This window comes from Salminus brasiliensis, chromosome 4 (assembly GCF_030463535.1).
Source record: "Salminus brasiliensis chromosome 4, fSalBra1.hap2, whole genome shotgun sequence".
Taxonomy (NCBI): Eukaryota; Metazoa; Chordata; class Actinopteri; order Characiformes; family Bryconidae; genus Salminus; species Salminus brasiliensis.
This window is the reverse complement of record NC_132881.1, coordinates 42,368,977-42,389,480: the sequence shown is the minus strand read 5'-3', so window position 1 is coordinate 42,389,480 and position 20,504 is coordinate 42,368,977. Positions and strand designations below refer to the sequence as shown.

The following is a 20,504-nucleotide window of genomic DNA, read 5'->3' as shown; positions in this document are numbered from 1 at the left end:
AAGGGAAAAGAGAAAGAAAGCACTGCATTAGGAACAGACTCAAATCCTCCGACTAGAAAAAAACAAACAAAAAAAAAAACCCTTCAAATTAAAAATCAGAGAAAGTTTACATTACCCATTAGTATTAAGACATTGTCTGAAGTGCAATGGTACAGCTCAGATGAGTTGAAAAGTGGAGGAAAAAAACCAAAAACCAAAAAACAATCGCAAATAAAAAATACTCTATCTTAAACAAACAGTAATATCTTTACAGAGAGTAGAGACACATCTTCCGGTGTATTTAAAGTAGTAAAAACATATTTACAAATAGCCATTCTTATATATATATCTTTTTCATCACATATATAATCAGCACCAGTACAAAATAAAAGCCCAAAAAGAAGACAACATTGATGACCGACAGAAATGACGAACGAAAGAAAACGACAGTAATAGTAGAATCTTGTCTGACTTGGTCCCAGGATATTGATAATTACGAACGAGGCTGGAGAGGCCATCATCCCTCTGAACAGAGCACAGAGCAACAGCAAATACTAACACCCTAACCCTCCCCGAACAAACACACCGAAACACTGCAGGTGCCGTGGATGTGTTCCATCTCCTTTTGATTGATGAAGGAAATCAGTTTGTAAAATAAGGAGCAGTCACCCTATTACATTCCTCAGAGGTTTAAAACAATCAAACTAGAGTTAAATAGACTAGCTATGCCGCCATGACACAACACACACACATACATACACAAACAAAAGGGGGATCAACTGTCATTTCTTGTGGCTCCATTTTTTTAATGATGACGTCTTAAAAAATAAACACGATGAAAAATGAAGAGTCGCATCCCCCCAGCTGGCTGCAAAGTGTGGGGTGATGAGAACTGAAGGCTTTTTGGTCAGGGTACTACAATACAGGGTAAATGAACGATAGGAAAGACAGAGAACGTGCCTCACTGGAGGACCCCGAGGCTGGGGAGATGCCGGTTTGACCCTTTTTTTGAACACCAGGTTAATTATTCAGCTATTAAATGTAGCGCAGAACCTGAAACTACTGTGAATTACTTGGTAATGGTTTAGCTTTAGTATCTCTCGTGGAGTCCCGCAAGGCTCTATTTTAGGGCCAGTTAAATTGGGCAATGTTAATCTTGACAGTGATGCAGTTGGGTGAGGGTGAAGCACTGAGGCGTGGGCTTACATACAGGGTCTACCAGGTTAACAGGCATGGATGGCAACATCAAATTACAAAGGTTTAACAATTTATCATGAAGAACCAAGTATGGTCTGAGGATGTCTGTCAGAATCAGGGCTGGATAAAGTACCACCTTCTGTAGTTTGAAAAGCAGAAGAGCTTCGTCCTAAAATGCATTATGTGCTATCAGACATAATGTATACCCTATAAACACACTAATGCGTTCTCTAATAACAGCAGAAATCAGAATTGTGCACTCTCCGAAAAATAAAATAAGGTGCTACAAGTGGTTCTCTTCTAGTGGTACATATGTTTGTATAATAAAACCTTTGCTTAATATAAAATTTCTTTATCAATTTAAAGATAATTCATGCTTTTACATCCCTTGAAAAATGCTTCTTCAGGGAACCACAATTGGTTATTCTATGGCATTGCTTAAAGAACCTTTTGTAGCACCTTCATTTTAACGAGTGTATAGGACTGAAATTCGTTGTGTGAGCAGAGATCACTCACCTCCCTTTCACTGAAGAACGAAAATGCATTTAATTTAACGTAATACACTTTAAACGAAACCCCTTAAAAATCTCCAGGCGAAATATTACTTGAGTAACAGTGAAAGTATTCTAAACTATATGGACAAAAGTATTGGGACACTACATTTTCACTTTTATTAGCTTTTAGGACATCCCATTCTAAACCCATATGCATCAACATGGAGTCGGTCCCCCTTTGCTCTAAGCTCTAACAGCAGCAGCAGGTCTGGAGCTCTGCTGCAGTTATTGGAGACTTTTCTGCACTCTGCTCTGAGCTCAGCCCTCAGCCCTGACCCCGCTCTGTAACTTTACGTGGTCTGACAGACGCTCTGTGGCTGAGCTGCTCTCTGTGAGCTGTTCCTCCTAAACTCTTCCACTGTTCAATAATAACACCACTCACAGCTGATGGAGGAAGATCTAGGAGGGAGGAAATTTCACCAGCTGACTTGCTGTTGGTGGTGGTGCAGCGGTGTCTCCTATTACATACAGAACCACGCTGGAGTTCAGTGAGCTCTTCAGAACCTCCCATTCTTTCCCTAATGTGGGTAAAGGCAGACTGTAGGGCTGTTTTTTCGCTTCCTCTTATGGTGGGCTAGAGGGCAGAGGGGCGAGGGGAGAGATAAGCTATGCTTTTATTGGCTGGTTAACCTCACTGTGACTGTTCATGATGAGCAGCATAACATAGCCTAGCATAGCTTTTCATCTTCGGACACTGCATTACGCTTCACGGTGTTGCAGTGTTGTGTAAAGGCAAAGCTTCTCGGGTGGGGGGGCGACTGTTGAGTAAGAGGTTTTGGAATTGGCCTGTTTTACAGTTTTGGGGGGTATGCCAGGTTTTCATGAGGGTCACTTTGGTCACTTTCCATGTACCCAAGTCTGATTATTCAACCCGATCAGATAAATACGGTTTTCCATTCGAGGACACCTTTTAATGTCATTTAGAAGAAGTTCTATTAAGGAAAGCTTGTTTATCAAAGTAATATTAACAAATATAATAATTCAAGCAAGTACTGAAATTATACTCCTTAGATAGACTACTTTACTTTTACTCAAGTATTGTTTCACCAGCAGTATTTCTACTGTACTTTTACTTTAGTACAGAAGTTATGTATTGAGGGAGAGAGACATAGAGAGAGGAGAGAGAGAGAGAGAGAGAGAGTGTGTGTGAGTGAGTGAGTGAGTGAGAGCGAGAGGGGAGAGAGAGAGAGAGAGAGAGAGAGAGAGAGAGAGAGAGAGAGAGAGAGAGAGAGAGAGAGAGAGTGAGAGTGTGTGTGAGTGAGTGAGTGAGTGAGAACGAGAGGGGAGGGAGAGAGAGAGAGAGAGAGAGAGAGAGAGAGAGAGAGAGTGTGTGTGAGTGAGTGAGTGAGTGAGTGAGTGAGTGAGAGCGAGAGGGGAGGGAGAGAGAGAGAGAGAGAGAGAGAGTGTGTGTGTGAGTGAGTGAGTGAGTGAGTGAGTGAGAGCGAGAGGGGAGAGAGAGAGAGAGAGAGAGTGTGTGTGTGTGAGTGAGTGAGTGAGTGAGAGCGAGAGGGGAGAGAGAGAGAGAGAGTGTGTGTGAGTGAGTGAGTGAGTGAGTGAGAGCGAGAGAGGAGAGAGAGAGAGAGAGAGAGAGAGAGAGAGAGAGAGATTGCTAAAATGTGTCCCATTGAGGCCAACAGAAGCAGCAGGCTTGCTCTGATCACACTCCCTTTCCAGAATAACCAGATTCATCAGTGAACTCAAACCACGGCCAAGATATGGTGTCTAAACATCAGTCTTAGACTTTCTATGATCAGACAAACATCACCAAGCGAAAATGTGTCTGAAAACGAGCGAAAGGCTTAACGACAGCAGCTGCTTTCAGAAGCTGCTCTGATTGGCGTGTGTTTTTGACCCATACCACTGATGCCATGCTTGTGTTCCTAGCTGCCATATGACTTATGAGAAAACATCATCTCTTCCAGCCTCCGGATTTTAAGTGGAGAGATAAGTTTTTAGCTGCCAAGTCTCTTTGATTACTGTTAACACACACACACACACACACTCCCAAACACACTCACACACACTCAAAAATGGCTAACACTGGCTGCCCAGCTACAGCAGAACACACATGATAGACTTGCTGCGGGAAAAAACAAAGGCTGTGATGTGTTTCATCACAATGCCTGAAGTGCAGGTACAAACACTCTAGCCACACACACACACACACACACACCCCAGAGCAGTGGGCCGTAGCATCAGTCTGTAGAGCAAGTGAGAAGAGCAAGGGAACAGATGTGATGGATAGGGATGCTCAATGATATCAGAATCATCTCAGTATCAGATGCTTCCATTTGGCCGATATCTCAAACGGAGTCCAGCTCTGCACCATCTGATAGGCTACACGGCAAGGCTCCACCCCCAGATCTGGACAGGACACCATAACCATATGCCAGGACCTGACTACACGTCTGTTTGATTGTGGCTGACCGACAGGCATAAATAAAAGCCCCTCCTCTGTCCCCGCCCCCATCACTGTCTGGTTGGAATTGTCTAAAGGCCACGTCCTGGCTCATGCCAGGCATCACCATGGCCCACGGTGGGCTAGCCATGTGGCACCATGGTTCCATCTACGCTAGCTGGGTTCATGGCCTGCAGGTCCATAAGAGATCCCTTTCCTTTCACAGTAATTCAACAAGCCAAACAAACAGCTTCCAGCTTCTGCTTTTTCTCCCCATCATTATGGCTGCACTGATATGGGAATTCTGGAGGAGTATACTGGATCCAGTAGGGGTGTAAAAATATTGATATATCAAAGTATTGCAATATTATGTTTGACAATACTGAATCAGTTCTCAAAAATACAGTTAAAGGTGACTGCGATTGTATATTTTATTTACTAGGTCTCTCTCTCTCACACACGCACCCCAAACACACTTCACAATCTGATGTTGACGAACCAGCCCGATTTGAGAATGGAGGCTAACATCTCGTCTAAGCTAACCCGGTCTGTTCCAGAATTCACTTTAGGGAAACTGAGTCGGTATCTTTACATATTGACTGCAAAACTGAAGGAAAGATGGGCACACCATTAAGCCTAAAGAGACTTGGCTCCTAGACAGGAGCACAGCTCAGAGATTGTTGGTTTAAATATAGTGACAGCACACGTACAATACACGACATGTAATATTTTCCCCAAGTTGTTGAACATTAAATGAAAACAGCAAAACAAAAACACGTCCATAAATCTTTTCCTTTTTTACGTAATAAAAAACACTTTTCCGCGCCCGTCCCAAAACTTTTACAGTTTTCCATGTTGGCTATTGACTGGGGAAAAACTCCTCCATCCAACCATCCGTTGAGTCCAGCTCTGCACCGTCCGATAAGCCAAACGAGACCCCGCCCCCCCCACCCGACTGGGCGCCGTAACCGTACGCCAGGTCCTGACTAGACGTCCGTTGGTAGCCTTGCGGCTGACCTGCAGGCATATAAGCCCCTCCCCCTGGTCCCGCCCCTGCCATTGCCTGGGCGGAGCCTTGTCCGAAGGCCATGTTGGGCATACCGCCCTGGCTCATGCCAGGCATCACCATGCCCCGTGGCTGGCCAGTCCTCGGCTGGCCCGCCATGTGTGGCATCATGGGTCCACCCATGCTTGCTGGGTTCATGGCCCGCGGGTCCACCATGCCCTGGCCGCCCATCCCTTGGGCAAAATGCTGCTTGGGCATCCTCGACGGCTGCCCGCTTTGCATTGGGTAGTTGCTGTTAAACGCCACCATGTCGTTTGTAGTCCTTCCGCCCATGGCTTGGAGATTTTGTTGCTGCTGCTGTGGTGGAGGTGGTGGCGGCGGCTGCTGCTGGGGCCACCCCTGGCCTCCACCTCCCATCATGCTCTGCAGTCTCTGCGCCTGGGCTTTGGCCATTGGCTGCCCGACACCGCCTGGCTTCAACTGTTGCTGGGACAGTGCAGGGTTCATCAGCATGCCCTGACCATAGCCACCACCCCCAGCACTGGCTGCTACCATCCCCTGGCCGCTGTTGCCTGCAGGTCTCTGGGCCATGCCCATGGCGCCCTGGTTGGGGTGGTGTTGCGGCTGGAGCATCTGTCCCATTCCAGAGTTCATGCCCTGGTACATGCCCGTCTGGCCGCCCGCTTGGCTTCCGTAGGCCATGCCCATCTCGCCCTGACCAGGCATCGGGCCGGAGTTTTGGACTGGGGTCATCTGTAGGATGCCTTGGTTCTGCTGCTGCTGCTGCTGTTGCTGAAGGAGGCGAGCGTTCCTCATGTTCTGAATAGCCTGGTTCCTTGCCGCAATCTCTTGCGCTGTGCCTAAAAAAGGGACAAAGAAGAGGGTGTGAGGATAGATCAGGAGATGTTCAAAGGGACACTTCAGATCTTTTGTATGTTCAGTGTCTCTTATCATAATTTCGTTATTTCACACTCGGACCTCTTGAAACCATCAAGAATCCACATTTTCACTTGATACTAAGCTTGTGTTTTACCTTCATAATACCCTTAACCTTTAACTGCAGAACTAAAATAAACATTAATAAAATTATTGCTTAATATTCTTGGCCCTTTTTTTTTTTTTTTTTTTTTTTTTTACATAAAACCATGCAATCAAGTCAGAAGCAAAGACCCAAACCTGTTGATATGGTAAGTAAAACCAGGCATGACACCCCATTGAACAACTAACGTTCCCCAATCAGGGAAAACTGAATTTACCTAATAATAATTTTTTTAAAGTTAATTTCCCAGGCCATACACTCTAAACTGAACTGTAAAAAAAATCCTGTTTATAAATAAATAAATAAATAAATAACTTGCCTATTCAGCCTACCACAGTTTAGCCCCATCCATTCACACTACAGTTCTCAGGCGTTTTTAAGGAGGCACAAAAAACAGGATAGCCAATGAGAACTGAGTTAATTTATCTTATACCCATCTTAAAGGTACAGTCTCTGAAACGGTCTGTTCAAATCTATGAGTTGAAGAGAGGCAAAATGCAATGGTTAATAATAATAATGATAATAATTATATTGTGTGTATGTATATATGCACTGTATTATAATAATAGTGCATGCAATGAATACTACTACTACAACTCCTAATAATAATAATAATAATAATAATAATAATAATAAATAACACTAGTAAATGCAATAAATGGTGTTTCTGTATGAACTTCTGTATGAAAGGCTCTATCTATCCAGATGATCCATGCTGGTTTAGACCAAGAAATTGCACAGAGAAATTCGGGGGGCCAGGTTGCCACGGCAACAGGCCGAGCTTCCAGAGGGAGAGTTCAACCCTGCCAATAAATATATAAATAAATAAACAAACAAACAGGAGCAGGTGATGCTTTGAGGAGAGGAAGCTGAAGTGCAGAGAGAGGAGGGAGCTTTCATCGGCTGAAACTGAGCCCATGGGCAACTCTATCGCTTCAGGATGAGTGTGTGTGTGTGCGTGTGTGTGTGTGTACATATTCTTGAGATTTGAGTGGTACACTTTGAAGCTGAATGTGTGGCTCATCCAGCCAGATTTGGCTAAGCTCAGTTTCATCAGTGTCAGGCCAGTGGTTGCCTTGGAGTGAGGTGCACTCCACTGTGGTCACTTGAGCGATGTATCTTCTGCAGATAATTAGCTCCCAGCTGGTGTGTTGAATGCTCAGCTGCAGAAAGCATCATAAACAATGGCGCTCAACCAAACAAACATGGTGAAGCCGACAGATTTGCATGCCTACTAATTGCTCTGAATGATGCATTAATTACACGGTCAGCTCACAAAACCAGACACCTACTTCTTAAAGAACCGTAGATCAGCTTAACAAATAAAGAACAGACAGTGCTTCTGTATGTGATACTGCTCCACTCTGCAGCGCGAATCCATTACACTATCAGCTACACTACATGACCAAATGTTTGTGGACACCCCTTCTAATGAATGCATTCCTCCACTTTAAGTTGCATCTGTTGCTGACACAGATGTGCAAATGCACACACATACACAGCTTATCTAGTCCCTGTAGAGAAGTACTGCCGATAGAATAGGACTCTCTGGAGTAGAAGAACATGAACCTATTGGCACCATGCTGCCTAATGCCAGGCGTGGGCTAGAGGGGTATAAAGCCCCCCAGCATTGAGCTGTGGAGCAGTGGAAGAACTGTGTTCTCTGGGATGATGGATGGTGCTGCATCCAGTGCATTTGGGATGAGTTGGGAAGTTGGGTACATCAAACATCCTGACACTCATTACTGAATGCAATTAAATCCTCACTGTAATGCTCCTCCAAAATCTAGTAGAAAGCCTTCTTCCCTGGACAGTAGAGACAGTTACTCCAACAGAAGCAGGATAAACTTTAGTACTCTTGATTTCAGAAGAAACAATGACAGAGTAGATGTCCCTAAAGACACAAGAAAGAGTTATTTGAGTGTCACAATAAAAGAACCATGTTCCTTAGAGAACTATAAGAGAACCCTAAAATAATGTAAAGGTTGTACATCAATTTAAGGATATTGCCACTGGAATCTGAATTTCCCCCACTACAAAAACTAGAGCCCCTGTACCAGACAGAACAGCAGCATCTCAAAACACCTATAAAATAAGCTCTGGTACCTAGTCAAGTCAAGGAACGCTCCTCTGTTAACTTGGCAAAACTGTACTGTTGCCCTAATCTGCATCTGCTGATTTGATTTTCAGCCACACAGGGATACAACAGGACCCCGAATCCGGAGTCATAAAGGGGACACATGCAACCTGGACTAAGTATGTATAAATTAGGGATGCATAAGGGTATCAGACCTACATTTGTATTGATAGATAAGTGCGTGGCCCTTATACATTATATATATAGGTACACCCGCCCCCCACCTAAACACCAGCATCAGCACAATTCCCATCAGTGCACCTCTAATATAAACAGTGTGCTTGTCTTAATTCTACTGTAAAATTCCCTATACAACCTCAGTGATTACGTGAACAGGCATCCTGGTCGGACTGATGCTGGGTTCAATAAAGCCAGCCACTCTTTTAAAAAAAAATAATAATAATAATAAAAAAAATCCTGGACATCTGATACCCCTCAGGTGCCTGTCCTGCTGATAGGGCTGACCAAGAGGGCATTTCCCACTGGATCTAAATCTAATATGGTTTCCATGGCAACATGACAGCAAGATCAATAGGCAGACTCTGCTTCAGGGTGTGCATGTGCATGTGGGTTGGGGGTGTACTTTACATATGCGTAAATATGTGATATGAGGCTTTCCTGTGTTTTGAATTGTACGTGTGTGTGTGTGTGTGTATGTGTGTGTACTGTATGTACATGTTTTAATGTTCTTTGGTTTATAAGTGCGTGTGTGTGTCTGTGTGTGTGTTTTCTCGCTCATTAGCTTAGATGCTGGCAGGAGTTCTGGGTGCGCTTGGCAAAGTGGTCATTTGGAGACTGTAAGAGTAAATGATCTGCTGTGAGAAGAGTGAAGTCAACAACTGGACTGGCCTTTAGAAAACAAACACACACACCTCCACTGACCAACACACTGTTCAGATCATTTTACAGGTGAGTCATAATAGTGTAAAATCCTGTAGTATCACTCTACCACCAGTCCACATGCTTCCTTAACCTTCAGATGTCTGTTCTGGACCTAATGAGGCCAGCTTATGCTTCTGCGTCAAATCTGCCATACCCTGCCATACCCTGCCATACCCTGCCATACCCAGCCATACCCAGCCATACCCAGCCATACCCAGCCATACCCAGCCATACCCATGGATTATGGCTTGTGCGTACACTGATGGGAGATAAATGGTTGCATATGACGAACCAAATATCCGTGTCTCTCAGGAGCTGAACAAGCTCAGACAATTCACCCCTCTATATTAGATCAGTACAATAGCCATATAGCCTTTCCTCTCCTCAGACGACACTCTCTCAGTCAATGTCAAGATCACCAGCCAAAAAATTGCCACCTGTGACTGAATAACGAGTAATACCTCCATGAGCCAGATTTTGTGGATGCTTCCCTGACGTTCTACTCGGTAATTGTCTGGAGACTGGGATTTCTGCCACTGCTGGTAGACCCGTATGACTGTACGCTTCCATACACCTGCAGATTCAGCTACTTCCTTCACACTATGGTCCTTAACCACACCCAAATGCAATCACCCCCTTTAGTCAATCATTAACTGTATCTGCTCTGCGACCCATTTTCCATCTGAACCTCTTCTCAATCTATGACTCCTGTCACACTCCCCACAGCTACTTCTAGCCTAATCATCCTTGTGTAGAGTCAACTGCAGAAGCCTGAAATTACTACCACCTTAAAAAAACACGCCAGACTACACTCAGCACTGATTGCATGCTGAAGCATAAATCGGCCATTAGCTAGTCAACAAATGTGTGTAGAGCTGTCCATTAGGGGGCGCTCAATGTGTGAATTTATATTTGCAACAGTGGTATAAAAGTAAGTTACACACCCTGGAGCACAATAGTAATTCTTACATAATGCTGCTATAAATGACACATTTGCTCAGTGTAAGCCTTAGGGTGTAACGAGGATGGGATTAAACGTGAACTGAAAAAAGTGATGCAGTGTGACAACAGTGCTGAGCTGTCATATTCCTAAGACTGCACTCGGACACTTTATTATTAATACTCTATATATCACTGCTGTGGACAACATCACTAAGTCACTTTATACAACAGGAATAGACACAAACATACATATTTACATCCCGGAATTTGTACAAGAAACTTCAGTTTGTGCGGAGATCCTCACCACAGCCGCGCTGACCGCGCTCGGCCTCGCCAGGAGACTGTGGAGAAGCCGGCGCAGGGGCAGACGAGCCGGCGCGCTCGTGCGTCTGAGGCGGCGCGGGGCTCGCACACCTCTACCTTCATTATTCCTCTCCAACCTCCGATCTCTCAGCAACAAAACTGAGGAACTACTCCTGCTTAACCAAACTAACAAGGACTTCTCCTCTGCTTCTGCGCTCTGCTTCACGGAGACCTGGCTGACCGAGCTGACCCCGGACAGCGCGCTGCACCTCCCGGGCTTCCAGCTGCACAGAGCGGACAGAGACGCGGAGCGCAGCGGCAAGAGCAGAGGAGGAGGAATCTGCTTCTACATCAACGAGCGCTGGTGTAGAGACACTACGGTACTGTTAAAATCCTGCTCCCCTCATCTGGAATCTCTGTTCATAACCTGTAGGCCGTTCTACTCGCCCAGAGAGTTCAGCTCGTTCATCCTAGCCGGCACCTACATTGCGCCAAGCGCGTGCACGAGCGACGCGCTGAAACAGCTGGCGGAACAGATCACGAAGGTGGAGCGGGAGTTCCCGGACTCACTCCTCATCATTCTGGGGGATTTTAACAGTGTGAACCTCACGAAGGAGATGCCCAAATACAGACAACACATCGCGTGTCCAACACGAGAAGGCAACACACTGGACAAGTGCTACACCTGTATCAAGAATGCCTATCGCGCGGTCACACGCGCAGCTGTCGGGCTCTCCGATCACAGCCTCGTTCACCTCATTCCAACCTACCGGCAGAAACTCAAAACCAACAAGCCGGTCATCACAACAGTGAAGAGGTGGACCAGTGGAGACATTGAGAAGCTGCAGGGCTGCTTCGAATCCACAGACTGGGCTGTGTTTGAGGAGGCGACAGACGGACTGGACGAATACACAGACACTGTGACGTCATACATCAGTTTCTGTGAAGACAGCTGTATCTCAACTAAATCACAGGTGAGATACAGTAACAACAAACCCTGGTTTACTGCAGAACTCAAACAGCTTCGGAGGGAAAAGGAGGAAGCGTTCAGGAGTGGTGATAGAACTGTCTTTAAGGAGGCCAAATACAGACTGGAGAAAGGGATTAGAGCTGCGAAGAGCAAGTACTCAGAGCAGCTGAACAGACACATCACTGCTAACGACCCATCTTCAGCCTGGAAAGGCCTACAGCTTCTCACTGGTCACAAGGTGAGAAAGACCCCCCTCCTCCTGAACGACCGACACCTCACCAACGACCTGAATGAGTTCTACTGCAGATTTGAACTCACAAAAGACAATCAGACCGTCTACCACCCATCACCCCCCTCCACCTCCACCCCCACACTGGCCCTCTCACCTCTGCCTCCTGCTCATCTCTGCATCAACCGGCAGGATGTTCACAGGCTCTTCAGCAGACAGAAGGTGAGGAAAGCCCCCGGGCCCGACTCAGTCTCTCCATCCACCCTAAAACACTGCTGTGACCAACTAGCTCCAGTGTTTACGGACATTTTTAACAGATCACTGGAACTCTGCTCTGTTCCAGCCTGCTTCAAAACCTCCACCATCATTCCAGTTCCCAAGAAATCCACCATCACCGGACTGAATGACTACAGGCCTGTCGCCCTGACCTCTGTAGTCATGAAGGTCTTTGAACGCCTGATCCTAGCCCACCTGAAGTCCATCACAGATCCCCTGCTGGACCCCCTGCAGTTTGCGTACCGAGCAAACAGGTCTGTCGATGATGTGGTCAACCTGACCCTGCACTTTATCCTGCAACATCTCGACAGCCATGGAAACTATGCTAGGGTTTTGTTTGTGGACTTTAGCTCGGCCTTTAACACTGTTGTGCCGCAGCTTCTTCAGGCCAAGCTCTCCCAGCTGTCAGTGCCAGACTCCATGTGTCGGTGGATCGTGGATTTTCTGACAGACAGGAGACAGCAGGTGCGGCTGGGGAAGCACACTTCAGACCTCCGGACACTCAGTACTGGAGTCCCTCAGGGTTGTGTTCTTTCACCCCTTCTCTTTAGCCTCTACACTAATGACTGTGTCTCCAAAGATCCAGCTGTAAAGATCCTGAAATTTGCGGATGACTCCACTCTGGTGGGCCTCATAGCCAACGGTGATGAGTCTGCTTACAGAAAGGAAATTGAGCAGCTGGTGTCCTGGTGCAGCAACAACCACCTGCTGCTAAACACAGAAAAGACTGTAGAGATGGTGGTGGACTTCCGACGCAATCCACCCACCCTTCCCCCCCTCCACATCAACAACACTGCAGTATCAATGGTGGAGTCACTCAAGTTCCTGGGCACCACCATTTCCAGAGACTTGAAATGGGAGAAAAACACCATCTCCATCATCAAGAAAGCTCAACAAAGAATGTACTTCTTGAGACAGCTCAAGAAATTCAACCTGCCACAGACCCTGATGATCCAGTTCTACACAGCGATCATCGAGTCCATTATCACAGCCTCCATAACTATCTGGTTTGGTTCCTCCACCTCACAAGAAAGAACCAAACTCCAGCGCATCATCAGGACAGCAGAGAGGATCATAGGATGTAACCTGCCATCACTTCAGCAGATCTACTCCAGCAGGATGAGGAAGCGGGCTGGCAAGATTACATCTGACCCCTCACATCCTGGACACCTCCTCTTCCAGGCACTCCCCTCGGGTAGAAGACTGCGGTCCATCAAAACCAGCACAACACGTCATGCTAACAGCTTCTTCCCCAGAGCTGTAGCGCTCCTCAATCACAGTGGTCACCTCCCACTGTAAACCTCTAAACTTACAACTGAACTGTACCAAACCGGACTGAACAGTTATTTGCACTCTGCCTATTTTGCACTATGACTATTTGCACACCTGTACAGATGTTCTTTTCTTTTCTGTAAATACATCTTTCAGCTCTTTATTACCTTTATTACCTTTAGTACTTTCTACTTTTTTTAATTTATCCCCTACCCTATTTATTGTTTAGTGTAATTTTCTTTTAGTTTAAGACTGTGTTCTGTGTTTCTTTGTTACTTGTCATACGTGTTGCTCTCACCAAGACAAATTCCTTGTATGGGTAACATACTTGGTGAAATAAAGAGATTCTGATTCTGATTCTGATTCTGATTCAGCTCCACTCTCTCTCAGACTATACCTGTCTCAAAAATTTCTACAGATCCCTCCTGTCTTTGTATATTTTGTATTTTGTGTGTATTTTGTATTTATTTAATATAATTTGAACTTTATTTTAATATGTTTAGTATGTATATAGTTTTGTCCCATCTGTAGAGCATCAACCTGAGCCTCACCACAAGCATTTCAATGCATAAATGTCCTGACATGTTGTGCAAATGACAAATAAACCTGAAACTTGAGATATAGACATGTGTAATAAACACTTGAATCTGATGATGGGTCCTAGGATTGTTATTAAAAAATTAAGAATGGAACATTGCAGGTCACGGACCCTTGGTATAGTAGATCGTCACTCTGTCACACAGAAATCTTGCATCTCCATCTTTGCCATTTTCTACTTTTTGATCGATTGTCAATTTCATGATCAGTGGACCAATAGAAACGCTCCAAAATGACGTCCATTGGCGTTAAGAAGTGTCTTCCTTCTCGTGTAAAGTTGCTCTTTTAGAGATATAAGATGTGTGTGTGACAGCAGCGATACACACGTTTCTATACAGAAAACCAGTAAGTACAGAAACCGTGACTCTTACCCTGGAACTGCTGGAGTGGATAAGGGTTCCTCTGTGCTTGACTCATCTGTCTCGGTAGATGCTGCTGCTGCTGCTGTTGCTGCTGTAACTGCAAAAATAAACACACACACAGAGTTTCAGCTCACACTTCACCTCAACACCTAGTATATAAGCACAGACGGAGCGACTGCACGGCGAGGACACTGCGGTCTAAAGAGTAAAGAACTCAATTTAAAGAGAGAGTCGTCTTCAGAGAGACGCCGTGGTTCATTTCCCTTCCCTTCTATAGAAATGAAGCCGAGACTGTCCGCCATGTTGGCAAATTTGCAACCAGAGGCTGTGCAGTAGAGACCAGAGGGGGAGCCAGACTACTTATTTGGTAGACCCGCCCCTTTTCCGAGTCCAAGCGTGTCTCAGACCGCCTTCATTGAGCTTACAGCGCAGAAGCAGAGCCAATTTCCTCCCTGAATTCCCAGGAATGATTCAACAGTAAAAGTGCAGCTCATGTAAGATTCACTACAGCTACTCCTCACTCAGCAACTCCATGTACTGAAGACAAGGCTGTCAATCACTTAATTCCTAAGTGTAACCCCACCTTCTTACAATAGAGCAGAGTAAGGGTTGAAAAACAATTTATGGAGGGGGGGGATAAATGGGTCAGTATCAGCACAGGGAGGCTAACTGTTGGTATTTGGAGACATTTGGAGATGGAAACACAGTGTAGAGGAGGGATATAAAGCCCCCTAGCATTGAGCTGTGGAGCAGTGGAACTGGAATACTTTTGGGATGAGGTGGGATGGTGGTCATCCTGACCTCACTAAAGTGTCTGTAATCTAGTAGAAAGCCTTCTTCCCTGGACAGTAGAGACAGTTACTCCAACAAAAGCAGGATACACTATTTTTAATAGCCTTGATTTCAGAAGAAGCAATGAATGAGAGCAGGTCCCAATACTTTTGTCCAGACAGTGTGTAATAATGCTAATTAGAGGCAGGAATGGTCCTAATTTTCATTAAATGAGTAAAAACGGAAGAAAGACAAACAAAACACACTATTAGTGTGTGTGTGTGTGTGTGTGTGTGTGTGTGTAATAGGGGTTAGTGTGGGCAAGGCAGATCAGTTGTACACGGAGGAGGAAGAGATGCGTCCATGTTTGACTTCTCGTATCAGTTTAAACTCTCTTTAGCGGCGTATTCCCAGCTGTGGAAGATGAAACAGTGAATTCAGTAGCAGGTGGTGTGTGTGCACACACTCCCTTTGATCAGTGAGACTTTACGTGTGCATAAGCAGATGCTTCTTTGGTAAGCATTATCAGCAAACACACACAGCCCTAATTGTGTTTTTAGGGTATATTACACCAAGGGACAAAATCCACAGAGCTGCCAATTTATTAGAACCCCCACCTCATATCTACACTCACTGAGCCAATTTACCAGCTCCACCAAACATGCAGCTGTAGGCTTACAATTTCCCACATGCCCGCGTGGTCCAGATCACCTGGTGTGAGTTAGGGATGCAGCTACTCATCCACTCAATGGACTAATTGAGGAGAGCACTCATTGGTTAAAATATAAATGGGAGTTCTCGTAACTCGCCGGTAAAGGATTACGTCCTGACCGTCAACAAAGAGAGCCAATCAGCTCGCTAGTTACAGATAAAGTCCTGCCCTTAAACAAAAATATCCAATCAGCTCGCTTTTTTGCTGATACTAAAAAAAAGTTTTAATTTAATTTTAAATTATTAATTTTTTTAATATGGCATTTTATTGCTGCAACTTTGCACATCCTTATTTTGATATTTTGACAAAAAAAATATATTGGAGATTGGTTTATTGGAGATTTCTTTTATATTATATGTAATATTATATAATATTACATAATATTATATTATATAATGTTACCAACTTTATAAAACAAGCTCAAGCTAAATTTAAAAGGCGATGGCTACATAGGAGTTATTTGGTAACTGAGCAAGTCATAGTTCACATAATCAATTATTCATTCCAATAATCAATAGATTAATCGTCTATTAAAATAATCATTTGTTGCAGCCTCAGTGTGAGTACACGAGTAGATGTTACAGGTATGCTGGATATGAGCCCTCAAAGAGCACAAACTGCACATGGACAATGAATTCTACCACTACAGTGTGCACTAGCAACCTATAGATGCATCAAGGGTGTGGCTACTTCCTTTTCCTTCTGTCCCAATATACCAAACACATGACCATAATTGACTATAATGGTGGTTTTGCTATAGCAAACGGATATCGGGCAGTAAGAAAAGCCCAATATCTGACTGAGAAAGACGATTCGCACTGACTTGATCATGAATGTGTACAAGAAACTGTTAAAAAAGTCCTGCACATGGAGTTGAAAAGTGCCTAAAATATGATATTTAAAAAATATATAATTTATTTATTTTAATGCTGATTTCTGTTGAGGAAACAAGCTTTAGTACATCAGTGATTCACAGTTTACAATTGACTAATTTGAACTTTCCACAACAGCTCCATAAGAACCTATTCATTTTGAACACTCTCACAAGCGCCCTCTAGTGATTTCAGTGGCAGGTCTCATCCCTAGAAGTCCTCTGGTAAGGGGTGTCTATTAAAGTGCGGAGCAAGTTTACAGAGTGTGCATCCAAAAAACTGGACCGATTCCTGTCTGCTTGTCTTGGTTTCTCCTGATCTGTAGCTCATCATCTCACTACATATACTAGCAGAGCTGAAGACCCCGCCCGGCTGCGAGATCAGGAATAACAGGAGGAAAGGAAAGCAGACAGACACCAAAGTTTCCTCAGACCTATTTGGACACATCCAGTGCTTAAAACCCCGCCCGGTGATGCCTCTGTAAGTAATGCACTTGTACCAGACCAACACTCACTAACATGCCATGACCGTCCCTCACAAGCATTCTCGCCACTCACCTGCTCTGCCAGTAGGTGGTGCTGCTGTTGCCTCTGTTCTCTCAGTAGCTGAGCTTTCTGCTGCTCCATCATGTGGAGCTGCACTCTTTTCTCCTGCTCCATAGCCATCATCTGCTTCATCATGGCTGCCTGCTGCTGCTGCTGCTGGTTGCCCAAGTAACCACCTGGCCCTGCCCCAGGTCCCGGTCCATTGGGCCCTGCAGAGGCCACGCCCCCTGGGCCTGCGTGAGGGGGCTGGACGCCACCGGCCTGGCGCGGCATGCCCACCATGCCCTGTTCCTGAGAGGAAAAGAAAAAATCGTGGTTAGAACTCAGCGGGAAAAGAGCCGTGAACAAAGACAGCGGCCGCTGATTGACATTGATGGACGTTATAGGGACTAATGCTGTTGTCCATATGAAAGCATCCCACACTGAACAATGAAGCAAACTGTTAAATTATCATCCACTTTATATCATATAGCGATTCATTGTCCTAGACATGCACTGCCAAACCCTGATCCTGGAGATTCACCCCCTCAGTCCACATACTTCTGCATCTCCCAGCTTGTCCAGAAATGCATGTGAAAATCATGTGACTTATATGTTCTGACTGTAGGGGGAGCCAAAGAGCAAGAAATACCAGTTCTCGCATGCTTCAACAACTTAAAAATGGTTTGTGGAGAGTGTGTGGTGATTAGGGAATGCACTATGCTCACTAGTGGCTCTGAATTGGAATGGCTTGTTAGCCACGTTAGCCTAACAGCTCCAGCGCAAAACTCAACAAGCCCCTTCTACCTGTCTTGGTTGACTGTATTTGTAAGGAAGGGAAGCTGAGTGCTGATGATTGGGGTATAACCCCCCCCCCCGGCCCCAACATTGAGCTGTGGAGCAGTGGAACTGATGGATGGTGCTTCATCCAGCACTTTTGGGATGAGCTGGGGAATTGGGGGATGAGGTGGGTTCGTGATCACCCAACACCCTGACCTCTCTTAACGCTTCTGTGGCTGAATGCAGTCAGCTCCTCACAGCAGTTCTCTTCCAAACTCTAGCAGAAAGTCTTCTTCTCTAGACGGTTACAGCTACTCTTTTTAAAAGCCTTGATTTCAGGAGAAATCAATGAATCAATGAGCAGGTGTCTCAATACTTTTGTCAATATCGTGTATTGACGGGGATTATGAATGATGAGTATTGAAAACATAACAAATGTGTTTCAGCTGTTCGGAAAATCTGTGATGAGGCTTTGGAGGAGCGCTGATGTTCAGTGGTCGGTGTTAAAGCGTGGTGTGTTTGCTTTTGGACTGATGCATTGGTGGAATTAGCACTGCCCCTCGCTCGCTCTCTCACTCTCTCTAAAAGCAGACGTTTCACATCCATCCAGACCGGGGCGATCGATAAGTGCAAAATCTCCACGGACGCTGCAGGATCTCCTCACTTAACCAGGCAGGCTGACGAAACGAATGGCGGGCAGCATGTGTGTGTGTGTGTGTGTGTGTGTGTGATGTCCATGGTGTCCAGAGGAGGGCAGTGTTGGTCTATCTTTCCCCCAATCTGAACCATCATATCTCTATTTCCCTCACCTCCATGCCTATCTTGCAGTCATGCACGCCCTCTCTTTCTCTCTCTCTCTCTCTCTCTCTCTTTTTCTCCAACTCCATCCCTCCATATCTCTACTTATCGCTCTCCCTCACACCCCTGCTTTCTCTTTCTCCAAACTCCTCTGTCCACATTTCCCTCACTATATCCTCTTCTTTACTCGCTCACACTCTCCCCGCCTCTCTCTCTCTCTCTCTCTCTCGATGGCTTAATCATGAGTGCAGTAATATACATCTCGCGCTTCCTCCCGGATAATGTGTCTGAGCCAGACTTCTCCTCAGCTGAGCATGACGAGAGATACACAGCGCGGGGGGGACAAAGCCAAAGGAGAGGACAGGAGAGAAAATCAAGGGACAAAGGAAAGCAAATGAGAGGGAGAGCAGGAGAGAGAGACAGACAGACAGTGAGAAGAGAGAGAGAGACGGCAAGGAGAATGACAAAGAAAGAGGAGAGAGAGAGAGAGAGGGAGAGAGAGAGAGCAAGAGAGAGAGAGAGATTGTGTGAGGTATCTGGAAGATGAGTGATAAGAGCCAAAGAAGAGAAAATGAAGGGACAGAGGACAGAGAGAGAGAGAGCGAGAAAGAGAGAGAGAGAGTGCGAGAGAGCAGGTAGCCAGGCAACAGCGGCTGTAATGTTGAGCAGATGGTGCTCATAGGAGCCATGATGGACGACAGCGGGCGGCAGCCTCTAACAACACACACAGACCCAGGGGAGGGAGGGAGAGGGAGAGAGAGAGAGAGAGAGAGAGAGAGAGAGAGAGAGAGAGAGAGAGAGAGGGGAGCATAAATAAAGTGCCATGCCTCTTTTATTCCTCTCTGCCTCTTTCTCTCCTTATTCCTCGTGTTTCCTCACTGTCCACCTTCCTCCTCCTCCTCCTCCTCCTCCTCCCTCTCTCTCTCTCTCTCTCTCTCTCTCTCTCTCTCTCTTTCTCCTCCCTCTTTCTCTTTGTTTTCACTCGCTCCACCTGGGCGGACCACAACATGCAACACACACACCCACATAGCATACACTATGACACTTGTATCTGAACACACACACACACACACACACACACACACACACAGTAATCTGGAAGTGTAAACTGGACTTTCTCATCATCCAGCAGAAACAAAAAATCTGGAAAGTAAAAAAGTATTAAGCAGAAATGTGACGTGTGTGTGTGTGTGTGTGTGTGTGTGTGTCTGCACGCTTCTCAAGCTACTCAGACATATGACTGATGTCCTTAGCGTTGACTGTGTCGTCTGTATTGATGTTAATTATTACAGTAATCAGTTCTATAAGCTTTACAGTGTCTGGTGTGCTTGCTTCACTATATGTCCAAAAGTTTGTGGACACCCCACTTTAAGCTGCATCCATTGCTGACATGGATGCAAATGCCCACACACTGATTGTCTAGTCCCTTTAGAGAAGTACTGCCAAAAGAATAGGACTCTCTGGAGCAGATAAATATGACCCTATTGGCACCATGCCTGGCATTAGAGTGGTAGCATCTTTGTGGGATGTTCTGGAGCCACTGTAGTGAAGGTGTACCGAGATGCCATAGATGCCAGAGGGGAGCGACGACTCCTGTGAGTGGTACAGAACAATCGACACACCACTGGGGAGGTGTTCATTCTCACAAACTGCTCCGAGCACCTACTACAGTCCATGCCACTACGCCTAGTCCCGTCTGGTAGCGTCAACCGAGCCGGGGGTGGATTTTCCCACTATTAGCTATTGGGCAGGTGGTCATAATGTTCTGATATGACTAGTTTTTGAGTATGCAGTATGTAATATAAAGTGTCCTAATTTAAAGCACTAGTCTATTGAGGACAGGGTCATGGGTTCGCTATGCTGCCACTGTTGGGCCCTTGAGCAAGGCCCCTTAACCCTCCTTG

The 20,504-nt window shown here is 45.6% G+C and overlaps 1 protein-coding gene across 1 annotated transcript; it reads right to left on the bottom strand.

The window, feature by feature from the left end:
• Window positions 1-4,987: 4,987 nt before the first annotated feature.
• Window positions 4,988-17,473, bottom strand: maml3 (mastermind-like transcriptional coactivator 3). Its single transcript, XM_072677203.1, has 3 exons — window positions 17,056-17,473; window positions 14,153-14,240; window positions 4,988-5,994 (listed from the first exon to the last, which is right to left on the bottom strand). Exons 1-3 carry the CDS (start codon window positions 17,323-17,325, stop codon window positions 4,988-4,990), a joined length of 1,365 nt encoding a protein of 454 aa, XP_072533304.1. The 5' UTR covers window positions 17,326-17,473.
• Between the last annotated feature and the right edge of the window lie 3,031 nt (window positions 17,474-20,504).

Coding starts and splice junctions, on each gene's coding strand:
- maml3 (XM_072677203.1), bottom strand. CDS start 17,325: ATGGTGGGCATGCCGCGCCAGGCCGGTGGCGTCCAGCCCCCTCACGCA. Junction 14,241..17,055: donor ACCACCTACTGGCAGAGCAG/GTGAGTGGCGAG, acceptor TTATTTTTGCAG/TTACAGCAGCAACAGCAGCA. Junction 5,995..14,152: donor TCCACTCCAGCAGTTCCAGG/GTAAGAGTCACG, acceptor TCCCTTTTTTAG/GCACAGCGCAAGAGATTGCG.